Source organism: Candoia aspera, chromosome 1, assembly GCF_035149785.1.
Source record: "Candoia aspera isolate rCanAsp1 chromosome 1, rCanAsp1.hap2, whole genome shotgun sequence".
Lineage (NCBI taxonomy): Eukaryota > Metazoa > Chordata > Lepidosauria > Squamata > Boidae > Candoia > Candoia aspera.
Window position 1 is genome coordinate 182,814,456 of NC_086153.1, and position 18,427 is coordinate 182,832,882.

At 35.2% G+C, this 18,427-nt stretch overlaps 1 protein-coding gene across 1 annotated transcript; it reads left to right on the forward strand.

Annotated features, from left to right (window-relative positions):
• Positions 1-470: 470 nt before the first annotated feature.
• Positions 471-8,521, forward strand: MSTN (myostatin). The gene is made up of 3 exons (XM_063291945.1): positions 471-923; positions 4,494-4,867; positions 8,105-8,521. Exons 1-3 carry the CDS (start codon positions 557-559, stop codon positions 8,483-8,485), a joined length of 1,122 nt encoding a protein of 373 aa, XP_063148015.1. The 5' UTR covers positions 471-556; the 3' UTR covers positions 8,486-8,521.
• The last annotated feature ends 9,906 nt before the right edge of the window (positions 8,522-18,427 follow it).

Consider the following 18,427-nt stretch of genomic DNA (forward strand, 5'->3'; position numbering starts at 1 on the left):
TTTTCCAACGAATGCTGTAACATAATATTTGGGATAAATGTTTACGATAAAGTCTTTAAAATTTAAGATCCATTTTTATTCATATGTTGGCTTTTTAGATACAAGAAGGAAACAAATTCATAATAAAAGGAGCAGCTGATTCACATTTAAGAATGGTAATATTATCTTTTGATACTGCTTGCTGTGCTCTTGGGAAATATTTTTTCAGCATGTGAGCAGACACTCTCTATGGAATAATCAGCAAACCAGTTCATCATTGGCAGAAACAAAATGCAGCCAAGCAACTTATGACAAACACGGCTTTAACATCTGACAGCTAGATTCATTATTGGTTTAACAGCCAATCATTAGTTTTGACGACACAAGTCTAATGAAGGTCGGAATATAAAAAGCCCTCTTGGAACATACAAGATTCACCAGAGTGGTGAGTTGTCTCAGATTGCATTTGCTTTCAGTGGTTCACAGAATACTGAAAGATTTAAAAAAGAACCAAAGGAAAGAGAAGGAGAAACAGAAAGAGAAAAGAAGGAAAAAGAACTGTTTTGAATGTGCGATTATGCACAAGCTAAAAATGTATCTTTATATTTATCTTCTCATGTTAATCATACCAGTGGAACTTAATGAAAGTAATCAGGCAAATGAGAATACAGAAAAAGGTGGACTATGCAACGCATGTACATGGAGGCAAAATACAAAATCTTCAAGAATAGAAGCTATAAAAATTCAGATCCTCAGTAAACTGCGTCTAGAACAAGCACCTAACATTAGCCGGGATATTATAAGGCAACTTTTACCTAAAGCTCCTCCACTGCAAGAACTGATTGACCAGTATGATATCCAGGGAGATGATAGCAGTGATGATTCTTTGGAAGATGATGATTATCATGCTACAACTGAAACTATTATTACAATGCCTACAGACTGTAAGTAACTTCTGTTAATGCTACTTTATTAATAAACACTTTGTCTTTGTGCTGAGAAGCCCCATTTCAGACTTTTCAAACTGCTAGCTAAAGCACACACTATGGAGAGAGTATTTTTAAAAATTGAACGATAATATTTTCTTATAAAAACTATTCTGCAGGGAACATCTGTTTGCTGTAGATAGGTAAAAAGGTTATTGAGGCATTTCTGCAGAAGAACAAGAAATACATAGTAAAGACATATACTGAAACATTCTGAGGAGAGTTTTTAAAAACTTTTTTCTGAAAAATGGAAAACAAAATGCATTAATATAAATGACACTGTAAGACAAGTACTGTAGCTCCAATCTGTTCATAAATCATATGTTAATGTTTTCATTACAGAGCTATATAAATTAGAGGTTTTTAAACTTATTTACATAAAAATAATTTTTCAAGCCTATACAGGTGTATGCATATGTGTGTGTGTGTGTGTGTGTGTGTGTGTGTGTGTGTGTACGCCTTCAAGTTAGTTTTTGACGCCTGGTGACTGCCTGGACTAGTCCCTGCAGTTTTCTTGGCAAGGTTTTTTGGAAGTGGCTTGCCATTGCCTGCTTCCCAGGGCTAAGTGAGAGGGACTGGCCCAAGGTCACCCAGCTGGCTTCATGCCTTAGGTGGGACTAGAACTCACGGTCTCCTGGTTTCTAGTCTGGTGCCTTAACCACTCCACCAAACTGGCTCTCCATACAGTTTGTTTACACTATTAAAATTCATGTTTACACTTACTGTACTGTTCCCAGATTTGTTCTTTCAGTGTGTGTGTTTGTGTGTGTGTGTGTATATTTAAATTACATATTCTAATTTCTTTTGCATTTACATAATATTAACCAGTCAGGAATAACACAGCAAATACAGTGACATCATAGATCCAAAGAGCCAATTAAATTTAACCTCAGTTATTACCATTCACTACCAAGGCAAAAAGCGCAAAGGTTTTCACCCTGAAACTTTATTCCAGTTGAATTATACTCAAAATATTGGAATGTACCTTCAGATATACTGTCCTAATGAAGCCTTTCCCCCCAAATCACTGAAATCAGTTGAGAGGTATATAAAAGTTCACAAGCTGGGCTCAACTGTTGTACACGTTTTTTTTTCTAACAGGCTTGTCAACAGACATCAGTGAACATAAACTATATAGTTTTAGCAGCCACATAATGAAACTCATTCCTTAATTGTCACAGTGCTATATTTAATGTTTATGCATAATTCTGTCAGTTCTATTGGTTGTGTTAAGAAGAAATGAAGTTATTTATTGAATGAGCATGTTCTTCATTATCTCCTTAGTGCTAAACATCTGCCACAGCTCCTATCAAGTATCCTTTGCTGAATTTATATTATAGTATCTTATGTTCTTCATTAGCTAAAGTTGGATATGGCAGCTGTCTTCAGAATAACAGTTAAGGCAATGGTGAAATATTGTAAAACGAAAACTTGGGCCCAGATGACACAGATTTGCTACCAGCAGACAGCAGTGATATACTATACTCAGATTTCATTTGATATAATACTAAGAATAGCATCTATTTTATCTAAATGCAATAATCTAAATATATTTAAAAGTAATTATAAATATTAACAAGGAATTAAATTGCTGTTTTAAAGTTTTGTTAGGAAATATCTGCAGTTTATATTGCAAATTATTGTTTCAAAAATTATTTATCATTGCTGCTTGGAGAGCCTTCTGGAAAAAACCTTTTTTTCCATTTATTTGAATTTTCATTTATGGTTTATTAAATATGTATATATGGTTGAGTTTATCTGCAAGAATTTAATTCAATGGATCTTACTTCCAGGATTATAAAATTGATTTAAATACTGCTGTTAAACCACAGCAAGGCATTCAGGCACAGAAGCTCTTCTGTGCAGCTTGGTCTGCCCTTCCATAATCTGCAGACCAATCCCAGTTCTCATCTCAGTCAGGAAGCAGACCCATGCATAAAAAGGGAGACAAACAATAGGTGCTATTTTAGTACTCTTACTGCTACTATCAAGAAAAGCAACTTGGCTACAAGTGCATATACGTGCCTTCTAGGTATGTTTTTGTGTGTATAGATGTGATTCTATTAATATAAACCACATCACACTGAGGCACACACAGAAAGACACCTTGCAGGCATGTATATGCATTCTGTAATGTAATTTCAGGGTTCATAAACCAGGTTAGATATGGCAAAACTATTTTAGATGAAAGCATTAAAATAATTTCTTATGTTATTACCACACAAGCAAAATCAATCTGATTTCTGTTATAGCTTCTTTACAACTTTATTTATATTAAATACTTAAGTCTAATAAATATTCAGTTAAGTTCTCGGATGTTCATCCTTTATCACACTGAATATATAATATAGCCTGTTCAATATCTCTTGTTATTTTGACTGAGTTTTTTTTTTCAAGGAGTGATTTGTACAGCTAGTCAGTTAGTTTCACTACATAAACTCCCAAAAAATCCCAGGGTGTACTACTTTAGAATCTGTTTTTTTCTTAAGTAACTTTTCACAAAAACACTATACATTGCAAACATGAAATGGCAGACTAAAAGATAAAAAATCTATGTAGATGCTAACGTCATGAACATTTTCATTTATTCTGCAGTCCTTGGATTGAGTATTTCTATTAGCTTTCCTAAGATTTTAATGAATTTGTTCCACAGGACTATTTATTTCTCAAATATAATAAACTTGAAATAATTTAACTTCAGTATTTCAAAGTTCTGTCTTTTTCTCTTATTATGTGTTTCTATAGGGCCATTTCTTTTTTTAGTTGCTGTTTTTAACAGTTTTTAAGTTCCTTAAAATAATTATTGTATGTTATTAGTACTGTGAACTAGTTTAGAATCTTCAGTAATTTAACTTTTATTCTTATTAAATAAAGAGATTACATGCTGAAGTCCACTACAATCCCTGTGGCAAAGATGGAGCACATACAGATGTTGAGAAACAATAATTCTTAGCCCAATCCAGCAAGGTCCATGATGGGAGATGCAGAAGTTGGAGATGCAGGGAGTCAAATTTGTGTACTTGAGGGCCACAAGTTCCCTCCTCCTGCAGTGGGAAACAGCTTTTCTTCACTGTTCCTTTTTATTCAATGTAATCCCCTCCAGTGGAAAAAAAAAATCACTTGTTTTTTTCACCACTGCAACAGCTTGTGTCCATGTGGTAAACAATTTGATGCAATGGTTCTATAGTACATAGAAATTATACTCATTCAGATTAACCATAAAATTAATTTCACACCAAGAGCATGTGGGAAGGTGGTAGCAAAATTAAAATATAGAAGAAATGGTTTGGGACTAATATGCACCAACTTATAATATGGGATATAGGGATGATTTTTGAAATGGCATACTTTGTGAATCATTCCCAAAGTTCAGAGTGAGTCTCTTTACTAACATACTCCTAATATACAATGATGAAAATCACTCTGAAGATCTTTTGTGAAGATTTAAAATAGATGTAATAATTATGCTTTTAAAAAAATATTTTTCATTTGCAAGCAAGTTTTTTTTTCTTATTCATTTACTTATAGCTGATTTTCCTATACCAGTAGATGGAAAACCCAAATGTTGCTTCTTTAAATTTAGTTCTAAAATACAGTATAACAAAGTAGTGAAAGCCCAGTTGTGGATATACTTAAGGCAAGTTCAGAGGCCTACAACCGTATTTGTGCAGATTCTGAGACTCATCAGACCTATGAAAGATGGTACAACTTCAACTGCAATTCGATCCTTGAAACTTGACATGAACCCAGGCACCGGTATTTGGCAGAGTATTGATGTGAAGACTGTTTTGCAAAATTGGCTTAAACAACCTGAATCCAACCTGGGCATTGAAATCAAAGCTTTGGATGAAAAAGGAAGAGATCTTGCAGTGACTTATCCAGGACCAGGAGAAGATGGCTTGGTAAGCTCTGCTTTAAAATCCTCGGCATTTTTGTCACTTAGAATCTGTAATGAAAGTTTTAGATGGGGGGGGGGCACAGCTCGTTTAAGGTTGTGTTTATAAGCATATTTACTTGGCATTAAATGTCCTGGGATTTGTCTCCAGATCATTTTGTTTAGGACTGTAATGGGAAGGCATTGGCAAATTAATAAAGTTAAATTAAATATAATCCTTATTAATTTTCTTATCTGTAAATGGAGCTAATAATATTTATTGCCTCTTATATAGGTCAGTATATTCAGTTTGTTAATAATATTCAAAAGGAGTTTATACAGAGAAAAATATATAGCCTTAAAACCTTGATTCCAACAATGGACAACAAGATGCCTAGAAAAAACCTGCAAAGCAGATAGCAACAAATAGCCTACTCTAATTGTTTCTCCATGGAATCTGACATGCATGCTGCTTCTGATACTGGAGGTAGAGAGCCATTACAATGGTAACAACTGGTAGCTTTGAGGAAAAGTTGCTTCACAATGGAGAGCATAAATGAAACATCTCTCCTTTAATTGTTAAAGCAGCTGTGTCTTTTGCGAGGTTTGTGTGGCTGCTTCAAAGCCTACTCCTCTCTGAATGCTATGCACAGCCTTTATTAGCCTTATTCATTTACCAAATTTAGCTGCTAATTTTATTCCTATTCGTTGTGGCATATAGCTATGAATATGTTCATGGCTCATATAACAGTATAAAACTATAAAATTTTCACAGTAAATTTAACCATCAAACATCCACAGTAAACAATAATATCAAATGTTTACAGTAAACAACGTAAGAAAAACACCATACATCCTCCTAACCAAATAAATTAATAATTTCTCTAAAGACAATAATTGTAGAACAGTTACCCAACAGCCTACGTAATGCAACAAGAAGATGACATTCAACTGCCACACATCTTCTGCAGTAGCACAGTCTTTCTGGGAGGCTTGCATAGTGGGACATAATCTATTGTCCAAAGAGAGGCTTTCCATGTTAGCGCTATCATGAAAAAACATAGTCTCTTAGCCTCAGACCCCTTGATCTTATACAAGTGTGGATTACCAGGAACTTTTTCTGTGGTGTGTGCCCCTTTTCTAGTTGCAGATGGTCATGAAGATACTTTGGTGCCAAGCCATATAGGTTTTATAAGTCAAAACCAACAGTTCAAATTGCTTTTGGAAGCTTATCAGCAACCACTGTAGGCTGTGCGTAATATGCTAATGGTTAACACCTACCAGTAGCTAAGCCACCACAAGCACTATCAGCTGCAGGTTCTGGATGACCTTCAAAGGCTGACTCAGGTATCGAGCATTGCAGTAGTCTATGCACGTAGTGATGAGGGCATGAGTTACGGTTGCAAGGCCCTTGCACTGCAAATAGGGCTGCAACTGGTGCATCTCCACAACTTGCAAAGTTTCCCTAGCCATGGCTTGTACCTGCCTATCTAGCAGTGGTTGTGAGTCCAGGAGACCTGTTCCATTAGGATAGTGCTTCCCTCTTCTGTGATTCCATCTCTTTGGGCACTATCAAAATTGTCAGTTACTAATTCAGATGAAAGGGCTGTTACATTATTGTCTAATGTTTTCTAAAAAAAAAAATTGTCATTATTCTACTTCACTGGATTATTATGGTTCTGCCACTATGATAGGAAGGGGCAGAAAGAAACACTGCCTATCCTCTCTACTATCGTACAGTATTGAATAGAATGCAAATCCTGAAATCATTTTATTATTAAATTCTAGAAGTCCTCAACAATAACATTGTACTAGATCTGAAATCTCATGTGATATTACATTGGTGGAGAAAGGATATACCTTATTTAATGAAAGGAGAAATTCAAGAGGGTGCTCATTTGCTCACCAATTTCTTTTGTGATTATTCGTTCTGCAATAGGTTTTAAAGTGATTTCATCAATGACTAAAGAACTATCAAAAATTTAAAACTCATAATGTTATATTTCAATAAGTATAGTTCCATTTCCCACTTCTAAGAGATACAGCTTAATTATTCTACCTCAACCTGTTACTATGCCTTTTTATTAATTTGGATACAATAAACATGATTAAATAGAGCTATTTTAAAATAATTATCTGTAGCTGGTTAGCACTAAATCGATTCTGCTGGTAAAATTGCTATGCCATTAATGTGTCCAGGATTTTTATAAATCTTTAAATGGGGGAAGTTTCAGCTTCTAAATATTTTTAGAAAACAGCAGACAAGTTTAATAGTAAATGTAACAGTACACAAAGACATGGAATCATATATTTCCATCTCAAACAATGTAACACAAAATAACTGATTTGTAACTAGATAACCAGTATCATTCTGTTTATAGCCAAATACATATTTTGATATGACTGAGAAAAATACTTTAAGGATGCAAAGAAAAGGAAGTACAAATCTCATTCAAGAACTGTTATATGTTATTTGAGGAATAAACCCATAATGTAAAGTATAAACATATATTGCCTCTCTGTGGTAAGTGTGGGAAACTTTATGGATATTCAGAACACAGAAAGATACAGATTTTAAAATCAACAGTCTTAGTCTATTTTTTCCCCTCTTGCTACTATTTCTTTTTATTCTCCTATATACAATTGGTGAGAGGGAAATAAGTGTGACTAAATGCTCCTCTGCCAAAAATGTGACTATTGCTAGCGGAATATTTAAATTAAGGCTGTATGTTCAGACATCAGCAGAATGGATTTTCTTGGTGGATGAATTAAATTTCCCCATTCATCCCTTATTCTGCTTCAGAGAAATGAGGGGTCCTTTGGAACAGATTGGAGAACATGAGAAATTGTAAAAGCAAAGAGAAATCCTGTCCTGCTGTTCAACAATGGTTAGGTCTTTTTATTCTTTGAACAGCATGAAAATACATTTGGTTTTCAAAAATTGATTACCATGTACTAGAGGGTGCTGCTGCTCAAGAAACTTGAGCTTAAAAGTATTGCGCAGTTCCTGGATACCATTCAGTCGATAAGAGATGCTTGATATAGTTCAAAATTTAGAATTCCTTACAAAAATAAGGTTTATAGACATTTTACTAGAATCAGTTGCACAGGATTGTTTTGGAGCCAGAATTGTACATTCCAAGATGACAGTATTTAAATGCTGAAGAATGTGTAGAAAAAATGTATCGTATATCAGATGTTGAATAATTTATCACAATTCTGTTGGTCTTTTCCCAACATACTATTCATTTTCTTTTATTCATAGAATCCTTTTTTAGAGGTCAGGATTACAGATACACCAAAAAGATCACGTAGAGATTTTGGGCTTGACTGTGATGAACACTCAACAGAATCTCGATGTTGTCGCTACCCACTGACAGTGGATTTTGAAGCCTTTGGATGGGACTGGATTATTGCACCCAAAAGATATAAAGCAAACTACTGCTCTGGAGAATGTGAATTTGTATTTTTACAAAAATATCCACACACTCATCTGGTACACCAAGCAAATCCAAGAGGTTCAGCAGGCCCTTGCTGCACACCTACTAAGATGTCCCCAATAAATATGCTGTATTTCAATGGAAAAGAACAAATAATATATGGGAAAATACCAGCTATGGTAGTAGATCGTTGTGGCTGCTCATGAATTCTGCATTAGATTTGCTGCTTCATAAAATATGGAATTTACATATATGTATATGTATACTGTATGTATATGTATATGTATATATTCTCCCTTCAGCAATTTTTGAAACTGTGAATTTTTAAATAGGCCTACCTCTAATAGGTTACATTTTAGGCTATTGTAAAGATTTCCTAACAGATAAACTACAATATATGAACTGAAAGACATTTTTATGCAAGTGGTGTTTTTTAATCAGTGAATATGATAAGCTACAATCAACCCCTCAAGGTTTTATGATTTACTTGCTATGAAAAGAGCTATCTTAATCAAATACCAACTTCAACAAATCATATACCAACTTCAACAAATGGAAATAGATAAAATAACCTCCTTCTATTCCAGAGAATTAAAAGGAGTTTGCTAATACAGTATATATAGTCTAAACAGTTTATTTTACTGCTGTATTTACGCTAGAGGATATTCTGACAAAGAATGATGAGTACCACTGAATTATCCTCAAACACTTGAATTGATTTTATATATAAAACAGGTAAGATGAAATTCCACAAAGCAGATAAATCCATAAATCACAGTAACTACATTGTCTTTTCATTCCTTTTATAATTACTATTTTAATTATTTTCTGGCAATGGTGCTATCACAGTAGATTTAATATCCAATCCTAATATTTGCTGCAAGTGCCCAAAATGAGACTACCACAATGTAACTAAAGTGAATACTGTAGTAGAACTGCAGACACCAACAGGATTTCAGGTATTAACGTTCATGACACATATAGCACAATAAAGCTCATTCTCAATTCTAGTTTATTAATTATTCACAACGTATGGAAATTTTAATTAAAGTTTGTGTATGCTTATGTGTGGTTTTTATTGTACCAAAAAGATTACAAAAACAAAAGCAAGAAATGGTTCTTTATTACAAAATTATTATAGCCATACTGCAACTTTGTTTGCTAATGACATACCAATTGACAAAATTAATGAGCACAATATTGTAAGAATAAAATGTTGATATATTATAAGCTTTGTTTATTATACACACACACAAAATACTATATTGTAAATAAATGTTTATTTTTTATTTACTCTGAGTATATGGTGCACCACATGGGTTTGTCTTTTTCTACCACATAAAGTTGTACTTTGATTACTAGTACGTTAAATTCTTTTATTCTTTTGCAATTACATTCTTATCCAGTATATATTCATACACTCCCAAAAGCACAGATATGCACATTAAATCTTCCATATTACTTATGGCTTCATTCACATGTTCTTTTCTTATTTTTTAATATATACCCTACTTTTTCATTCAAAGTTAACAAAAAAGTTGCATGGAAAGATTAATGGAACAAGGTAATTGTTGGTATGCTTACTGGAACATCAGCAAAATAATCCATAAAACAAGTAAATACAATTTTTTTGCTTGTTTGCATTAGTGTGATATACAATAAACAGATAAGAGACTTTATGTGGTCTGTCTAAAGATGCCCTTGCAGAAGTAGAAGCAATGTTTTATATTTTGCAATAAAACATTACATGAGAAAAGTGAAGCTAAAACTACTTTTTTATAGTATCAAAATTTCAGTTGTTATATTCTGGTTTTCAACTTAATGTTTTATTTGTATGAGACTACAGCAAAATAGATATTAGTCACAAATATTTTTCCCTCTTCCCACTGTATTTATACTATTGTTAACTATATGAAGTAACTTTTTTTTTCCAGTGATATTTAAACCTTTTTTTTTCTGGTTTCATATCGTGGCCAAACAAATTATGCTTGTTTAAGATCTAAAGTCTGATGAAGATGGGCTTAATGGAATATTACTTCAGAAGGTCTAGCTTTAAAAATACAGCACATAGCTATTTGGGGCATCAGAGGCAGAAATAGGAAAGGGCTGGTTAAGAAGCTCTTCTGCTGTATGGAGGACTTTTTAGTATGGAAGTTAACAGGTAGCAGTTTCTTAATACGCTAATAACATACTGATACACATAGATTCACTAAATAACACAGCTCCTGGGTTCCATGGTAGTTTGATACTGCAATAAGCTATAGTGATGTGAAACAGATCCTTAATGTACTTTAAATAAATAGATCCTTACTTTAAAATTTGCAAATACCAAATCACACATATTTCTTCTAAGGCTAAGTTTATTTAGTTCTAATAGCAAAACACTTTCTAAATGATGTTCGTCTTGTATTATACGAACTGCATTTTTTATTCAAGAGAAGTTTTATGTAAAGAACTAGTAATATTTCATGCATGCTCGTGCCATACAGCATTTAACACAATTCTACACCGATGCCAAATTTTGTTAGCGGATCTCCATGCAGCTTAGGAGCCCTAGCATTTCCATGGATTCAGGCCAATGTGAACTTGAGTAAGAGGGGAACTTTCCCAATGACAGTTTGCCACCACTCACCAACTATTTCACGTATTTATTATACACTGAGTTCAGGATATAGTATACAAATATTTGTCTTACTGATGAGCCAGAAAACTCGTGATGAAGTAATGGAATTTCTAGAACAGTACATTAGAGTACTTGATCTTCTAAGAAAGAGGAGCTTACATATATTGAATCATCACCTCAGTTTTGCTATTTAACATTTCATTTGCCATACAGTTCTGCAGTCTTGATTATAATATTATATTTTTACTCTACAGGAGTGCTATCTTTTACATCTATCACTAATATTACAAAGAGGAAAAAGATCTTATTTTCATCTTACACGCAATAGCTGATAATCTTTATAACGCAAGTTTAAATGCTAGATTTCTTTATTGTATAGAAAATGTGACATACTGTACATTATAATGAATATATAAGTTTCTTGATATTTTGTAGTCATTTTAACTCAAACTTGAGCTCTTTGCTATCATCTTAAATAGACTACTTCTTAAAACTGCAGATTCTGTTCTTCCAAAATATTCTGTAATTCAGTCTGAAAGAGAATCTTCACTAATCAAATTCAACACTTTAAAAGAAGTTTTTCAAAATTTACTTTCTGCCACAACCCCTCTCATCACAAAATCATATCAAATGCTGTATGAGTATGTCATCTTAAATTATTAATACTGCCCTAAAGCAAATATATTTATTCTTTCTGACACATTTTTATCCAGTTATCACCTTAAAAACTGATGAAAAATAATCCATAATACCTTTTTATATATAATTTTATTTAAAAAAATTAAAAAGGAACATAAAAACTAATACTAACTAATATAAAGTAGGGAAAAGAAAAAAAGAAATCAAAGAGAAAGCTAAAAGTGCAACAAAGGGGGAAAAAAGTAAAAAAAAAATAGAAAAAAAAGAAGATGCAAAGAAGTGGTTCCAATCTTCTTTAGAGCAGTTATACATACAATTATAAATTGACCTCTTACTCTATGGTTACAACATGACTCTCTTCTTTCTATAATCTATCCTATCCCATCACAATCATAATTCATAAATTATTTTTTTTTATGTTTTACACAAAAAGTCTATAAGGAGTTTCCAGTCAGCAATAAACGTAGATACTATCTTTCCTCTGATCAAAGAAGTCAATTTAGCCATCTCAGGAAGTTCCATCATCTTCACCAACCGTTCCACCATTGTGGGTAATGCTGGATCTTTCCATCTTTGTGCATACAATAATCTTGCTGTAGTTATCATATACAAAAACAAAGTTCCATTACTTTTTTTCCCATTGTTTGTCCATCAATCCCAAAAGAAAAATCTGTTCTCAATTGTATATTAATCTTTAAAATCCTCTGAATCACATTAACCTTGACTTTGTCATACCACAAATATCCATGCCACCTAAATCTCAGCTCATGTCCTTCTAACTTCAAGAGCCTTCTATTTCTCAGCAGCACCCACTCTTTCATCCAAACCAAACAGCAAAAAATAATCCATATTACTGAACTGACTCTGCAATTTGTGCCCTGAGTTATATAGATGAAAGCAATGCAGTCACACACACAGTCACACAAACATTTGTTTTCATTACATTGCTATTTAGCAGAACTTAATAGAACTATTCCAAACAATCTCAGCTGACAGTAAAAGGTTATTGCATAGATTTCTGGGGACTAAGATAGCTAAAATGTTTGTTGGGTCATAATGCTATTGCCATATGGTATCACTATGTAGCCTAACAAATAGGCTATGCATTACCAGCTATGGACAAATGTCCTGTTTCATTGCTTTTGACATACTGTGTGCTACAATATGCTGCAACTTTATCTCATATTTTGATTCCATTCTGCTGTAAATTGGCACAAATAATTTTCCAATGCAGAGTACATATTTTATTTAATTAAAGGCACTTTTATTAATGCCAAAAGAGCTTTCCATAATCTACATCCAACCCCTGGTGTTCTTTGGTTTCATCCTTTGCAATGAAAGCTTGAAACAAAGCCAGTATCTTCTGCATTTTCAAGCTGTATTCTCATACCAGAGATTAGATGTCTGTTATACATGAAGCATTAGGTTGTGCTGTGATTCTTTGATATTTTACTTATTTAGTTAATAATTATTGCACATAGTAATTACACAAATGTTACAACATTAGACTAGATCTAGAGTGTTCTTGCAAAAGCAAAAATCATCTCTGCAATATAGGGAGCCCATGAAACTGGTTTTACCTTCATGAAGCAGTGCAAGGATTTTCAAAGGATCTGCAATATTTTAAGTCCATCGGAATGTAATGGAGGATTTAAACTTAAAGTTGAAGCTTAATTCAGTTAATTTTATTAAATCAAGAAATGAATGAATTTGCCCCTGCTTGCATTTATCTTTGTGACATTTTAATTGATACTAATAAAATTATTACAATTTACTATTTTTATTTCTACCAGGATTTTTCTTATATTGACATGACACCAAATGCCTTATATCAAATTAATAATAAAACTAGACTGGTTAAGATGGAGATGTGAGAAGCTGAGCCTTCCAATAGTTCCTCTGAGGGGAAAAAAAAACAATGTTATTCTGGCAAACTTTTTGTCAAAGTGAATGATCAAAAGCTATTTTAATAAGAAGAAAGTTAAGGTAATTGTTGGCATTTCTTTGTTTTTGCTCAGACCAAGCCACTAGGTTACCATGGTAATTGAGTACTTTCTTAAGTATCGGCAGGGTGAAGAGGTCAAACTTAATTGTCCTCAGTTTGGGTGATAATAGCTGCATTGCCTGGGGGAGGAACCTGCCTGGACTTGTTTAGTTTCACTTTTGTAGCCTTGCAGCCCAGTTCCTCCCCATCCTCTCTGAGCATGTGTGAATGCACAACTTGAAAATATGTTTTTGTGCTTTCTGTAAATAAATTTATTTTTATAGACATGCCTGGTGTGTGATTTTTCTGATCTCTTGGGCCAAACACTTTCTAGCACTCTGACAGGTTATGGGCCCAGTCCAGAGAGAGCAGAGAGATCAGCTCCACACCTCATGCACATTTTAAAGGCAGGTAACAAAGACCTGTGAAGATTTTCTTTGGAGCCGCCTGGAGATTTTTCAGCTGCTGCTGGTCTACAGGACAAAGAAGCCAGCTGAGGTGACTTGCAAAAGAAGGAAGAAGCCATGGCTGCCTCCCAGCCCTCAGCAATGCCTCTGGAGCACCTATCAGAGACCAACTACTTGAATTGGGCCCTGAAGATGGAAATGTATCTTCGCAGAGAGAATCTTTGGCTGCCAGTTGGTGAGCAAACCCCCCAAAATCCCAGCGCTGAATGGCTTAGACAGGATGAGCGGGCTAGAGCCACCTTTATCCTGGGAGTTGAGGACAATCAGCTAGTGGACATGCAAGGTATGCAGTCTGCAAAGCAACTCTGGGACGCTTTGAGAGACTTGTATGTAAAGGCAACAGCAGGGAGTAAAATTACCCTGACAAAAAAGCTGTACAAAGCCTACCTTGCAGAAGGAGATAGCCTTCCTGAGCACCTGCATTATATTCAGCAGCTGTTTGTTGAGTTGCAGGAGAGAGGAATGGAATTTACAGCTTTCACAAAAACCTATATCCTGCTGTCCTCATTAAATGAAACGTGAGACATGCTGATTTGTACCCTGGAGGCTATGCCTGAAGCAGACCTCACCCCATCATATGTTACTTGCTGAATGGGAGAAGAGAGAGGAAAGATCCCCCCCCCCCATCTCTTCTGGAAAGCTGCAGCACCAGAAAACAAGGGAAAAGAAGCTGAGGCTACAGCGCTAGCCAGCCAGTGATGCTTCAATTGTGGTTCAGCTAGACGTTTGCAAAAAGACTGTGTCTTGAGACCCAAGAGTAGAAAGACAGAGAAGAACAAAACAGCAACACAGAAGAAGGCTCTTCAGACAACCCAAATTGCACAGGTTGCTGAGAAGGGTAATTCTGATGTATGGGTGTTAGATTCTGGGGCCAACTGTCATTTATGTAATTGTAAAAGCTCTTTTGTGTCACTGTCTAAAATTGAAAGACAAAGTGTATCTTTGGCTGATGGGTCTGTGACCAAAATTATGGGACAAGGTGATACATATTTATCCTGCTTGGGAGAAACTGTAAAAGGTGTGCTGTATGTTCCAAATCTACAGTCAAACCTTTTATCTATGGCACAGTTAGCTGCAACAGGGTATGTCATAACATTTAAGAAAAATGGTTGTGAGATACGTAAAAATGGGAAATTGTGTGCTACTGGTATGTTAAAAGACTCCTTGTACGTTGTGCAAAATGCAAGGAAGCCAAGCTGCAAGGCTGCAGTTGGCAACACTCCATATCATGACCAATGTGTACACCTGATGCATAGGAGATTTGGTCATGCTAATTTCAGGTATATAGCACAAATGCCACAGCTGTGTGCTGACCTAAAGCTTAAACCCTGTGACAATTACTTAGACTGTGTAGTTTGCAAAGAATGCAAAACTCAAAAAGCTCCTGTGAGTAAGCACAGTGACAGAGTTACAACTAGACCTCTAGAAATTGTACACTCTGACATTACTGGTCCTTTTGCTCCAAGTTTTGGACAAGCAAGGTATGCAATGACCATCACTGATGATTTCTCATTGATGATTCTCTAATACACATTTATCTACATCTTAAAACATAAAGATGAGGCATTTGAGAAATTCAAAGGTTTTATGACATGGGCAAATGGAAAATTCCCAAGGCCTGTATCTGCACTCCAATGTGACAGAGGAGGAGAGTACCTTTCTCACAAATTCAAAAGGTTCCTAGCAGAAAAGGGGATAGAACAAATTCTTTCTAACCCTTACACCCCTCAGCAAAATGGTGTTGCTGAAAGAAAGAGCAGAACCTTGCAAAATGCGATGGAATGCATGCTTAAAGGTTCGAATTTATCATTCAGATTTTGGGCAGAAGGGATGTCCACTGCCCGTTATGTACAAAACATACTGTATAACTCTGTGATTCAGAACACTCCATTCCACTTGTTTTATGGTGTGAAACCAAAGGTAAGCCATCTTAGAGTGTTTGGTAGCACTGCATGGGTTCATATTCCAAAACAAGCAGAGAAGGAGGCCCCACAACAAAGACAGACATTTTTGTTGGCTATGAACAAAGCCAGAGGAGCTACAGGTTCATAGTGGGAGAGAAATTGACAATTAGCAAAAGGGCTTCTTCTGCTGAGCAAAACTGGGGGAGATTAAACTCTAACTCTCCAGTTGATCTAATTACAGAACAGCAAGGACTTGCTGATAGTGATCTTTTGCCTAGTGAGGACATTAAACCAGAAAACCAAACTGAAGATCTGTCTGATGAGACAGATGCTTCTCAGGAAAGTGATAGGAGTCAAAATTTAAGCCCTGTATTACCTTGCAGATCTCAAAGGATTAATAAAGGCATTCCTCCACCACATTTTCAGGCTGAAACAGTAAAGGCTTTTCACATCTTTACTGAACCTGGGTCCTTAGAACAAGTGAATGCTTTACCACCTGAGATTGCACAAAATTGGCATTCTGCCATGCAACAGGAATTAGCATCCTTGAAAGAAAATAAAACATGGAAACTGGTAAATCTACCTCCCAATGAATGCTGTCTAGGTTGTAGGTGGGTTTTCAAACTGAAAAGGGATGCTGATGGCAAAATCCAAAAATATAAAGCAAGGTTGGTTGCAAAAGGGTTCACTCAAAGGAAAGATTTAGACTTTGACAAGACTTTTGCACCAGTTACTAAAGGTGAATCAATTAGATTACTGTTAAAAATTGCTGCACTCAAAGGAATGTCAGTTCACCACTATGACATTCAAACTGCATTTCTCTATGGTGATTTAGACCATGGATTATACATGCAGCAACCCCCTGGATATGAAAAAGGGGAGAATCTGCTCTGTGAGCTGTAGAAGTCAATCTATGGATTAAAACAGGCTGCTAGATCCTGGAACCAAAAATTAGATGAAAAACTGCAGAATTTTGGTTTTGAAAAAGGAAAAGCAGATCCATGTGTATATGTGAAGAAAGACAAACAAGGCTGTATGTATCTGTGCGTTTATGTTGATGATTTGCTGCTGTTCACATCAACAGAAAAACAAAGGCTTGATTTTGAAGCCTGCATGAAAAGCCATTTCACATTAAAAAGCCTTGGAACTGTAACAAATTACCTAGTCTTGGAAATACACAGGGAGAAGGATGGTAGCTTTCTGTTAAGCCAATGTAGTAAAATTCAAAAGCTCCTAGAGGATTTTAACATGCAAGACTGTAAACCAGTCTCTACTCCTATGATACCAGATTTTCAGAAAGGCATAGGAGAAACTCAATTAACTGAGACAGAGAAATATAGATCTGCAATTGGAAGTTTACTGTACATTGCAAATCACTCTTGCCCTAATACGTCAAATTCTGTGGCCATTTTAAGTAGACAGGTAGAGAAGCCTACATCTACTGGAAAAGCAGCACTGAAGAGGTTAATAAGGTATTTGCAAGGAACAAAGAATTATTGCCTGAAGCTAAATGCCCATGGAACAGAGAAATTGCAGGCTTTTGCCAATCCTGACTGGGGAGCAGATGTCAGTGACAGGAAATCCACTTCTGGGATTTTAATTCAATTTGCTGGGTCAAGCTTAGGCTGGCATTCTAGAAAGCAAACACTTGTTGCTCTTTCCACTGCAGAAGCAGAGTTTTATTCTTTAGCACAAACCTGTAACGAGGTTGTATTGTTTAAACAGTTTTAAAAGACATAGGCATGGAAGTGAACCAGCCTATAACTGTTTATGAGGATAATCAAGCTTGCATTGCAATTGCAAAATCTGAAGCCTGCAAGAATAGGGCAAAGCATATCAATATCAGATATCACTATATCAAAGACATGATAGGTAAAGGGGAAATAATGTTAAAATATTGTGAATCCAAAGTCATGATTGCTGATATTTTAACCAAACCTCTTGCTCTACCAAGACATACAGAATTGACAAAGAAAATTGGTTTGTGTCTTACTCCTTAGCAAAACAAAGGAGAGTGTTGGCATTTCTTTGTTTTTGCTCCGACCAAGCCACTAGGTTACCATGGTAATTGAGTACTTTCTTAAGTATCAGCAGGGTGAAGAGGTCTAACTTAATTGTCCTCAGTTTGGGTGTTAATAGCTGCATTGCCTGGGGGAGGAACCTGCCTGGACTTGTTTGGTTTCTCTTTTGTAGCCTTGCAGCCGAGTTCCTTCCCATCCTCTCTGAGCGCGTGTGAATGCACAGCTTGAAAATATGTTTTTGTGCTTTCTGTAAATAAATTTATTTTTATAGACATGCCTGGTGTGTGATTTTTCTGATCTCTTGGGCCAAACGCTTTCTAGCACTCTGACAATAATCAACCTAATCCAACCTCAGACATTAACTTGCTACTACAATAAATATTAAGACACTTTTGGAAAATGCCAGTTAGACTAAAACACTTCTGAGAACTAATAATGGCTGTACATTTCTCAGCCAGTTAGCCTGTCTGTCCTTTGCATGTATATGCTAAAACAAATTAAGATACAGAG

Bases quoted from the DNA above. Each gene is read 5' to 3' on its own strand.
- MSTN (XM_063291945.1), top strand. From the start codon at position 557: ATGCACAAGCTAAAAATGTATCTTTATATTTATCTTCTCATGTTAATC. The intron at 924-4,493 runs GTAAGTAACTTC...ATTTACTTATAG, and splicing joins TATTACAATGCCTACAGACT to CTGATTTTCCTATACCAGTA. The intron at 4,868-8,104 runs GTAAGCTCTGCT...TTTTATTCATAG, and splicing joins GACCAGGAGAAGATGGCTTG to AATCCTTTTTTAGAGGTCAG.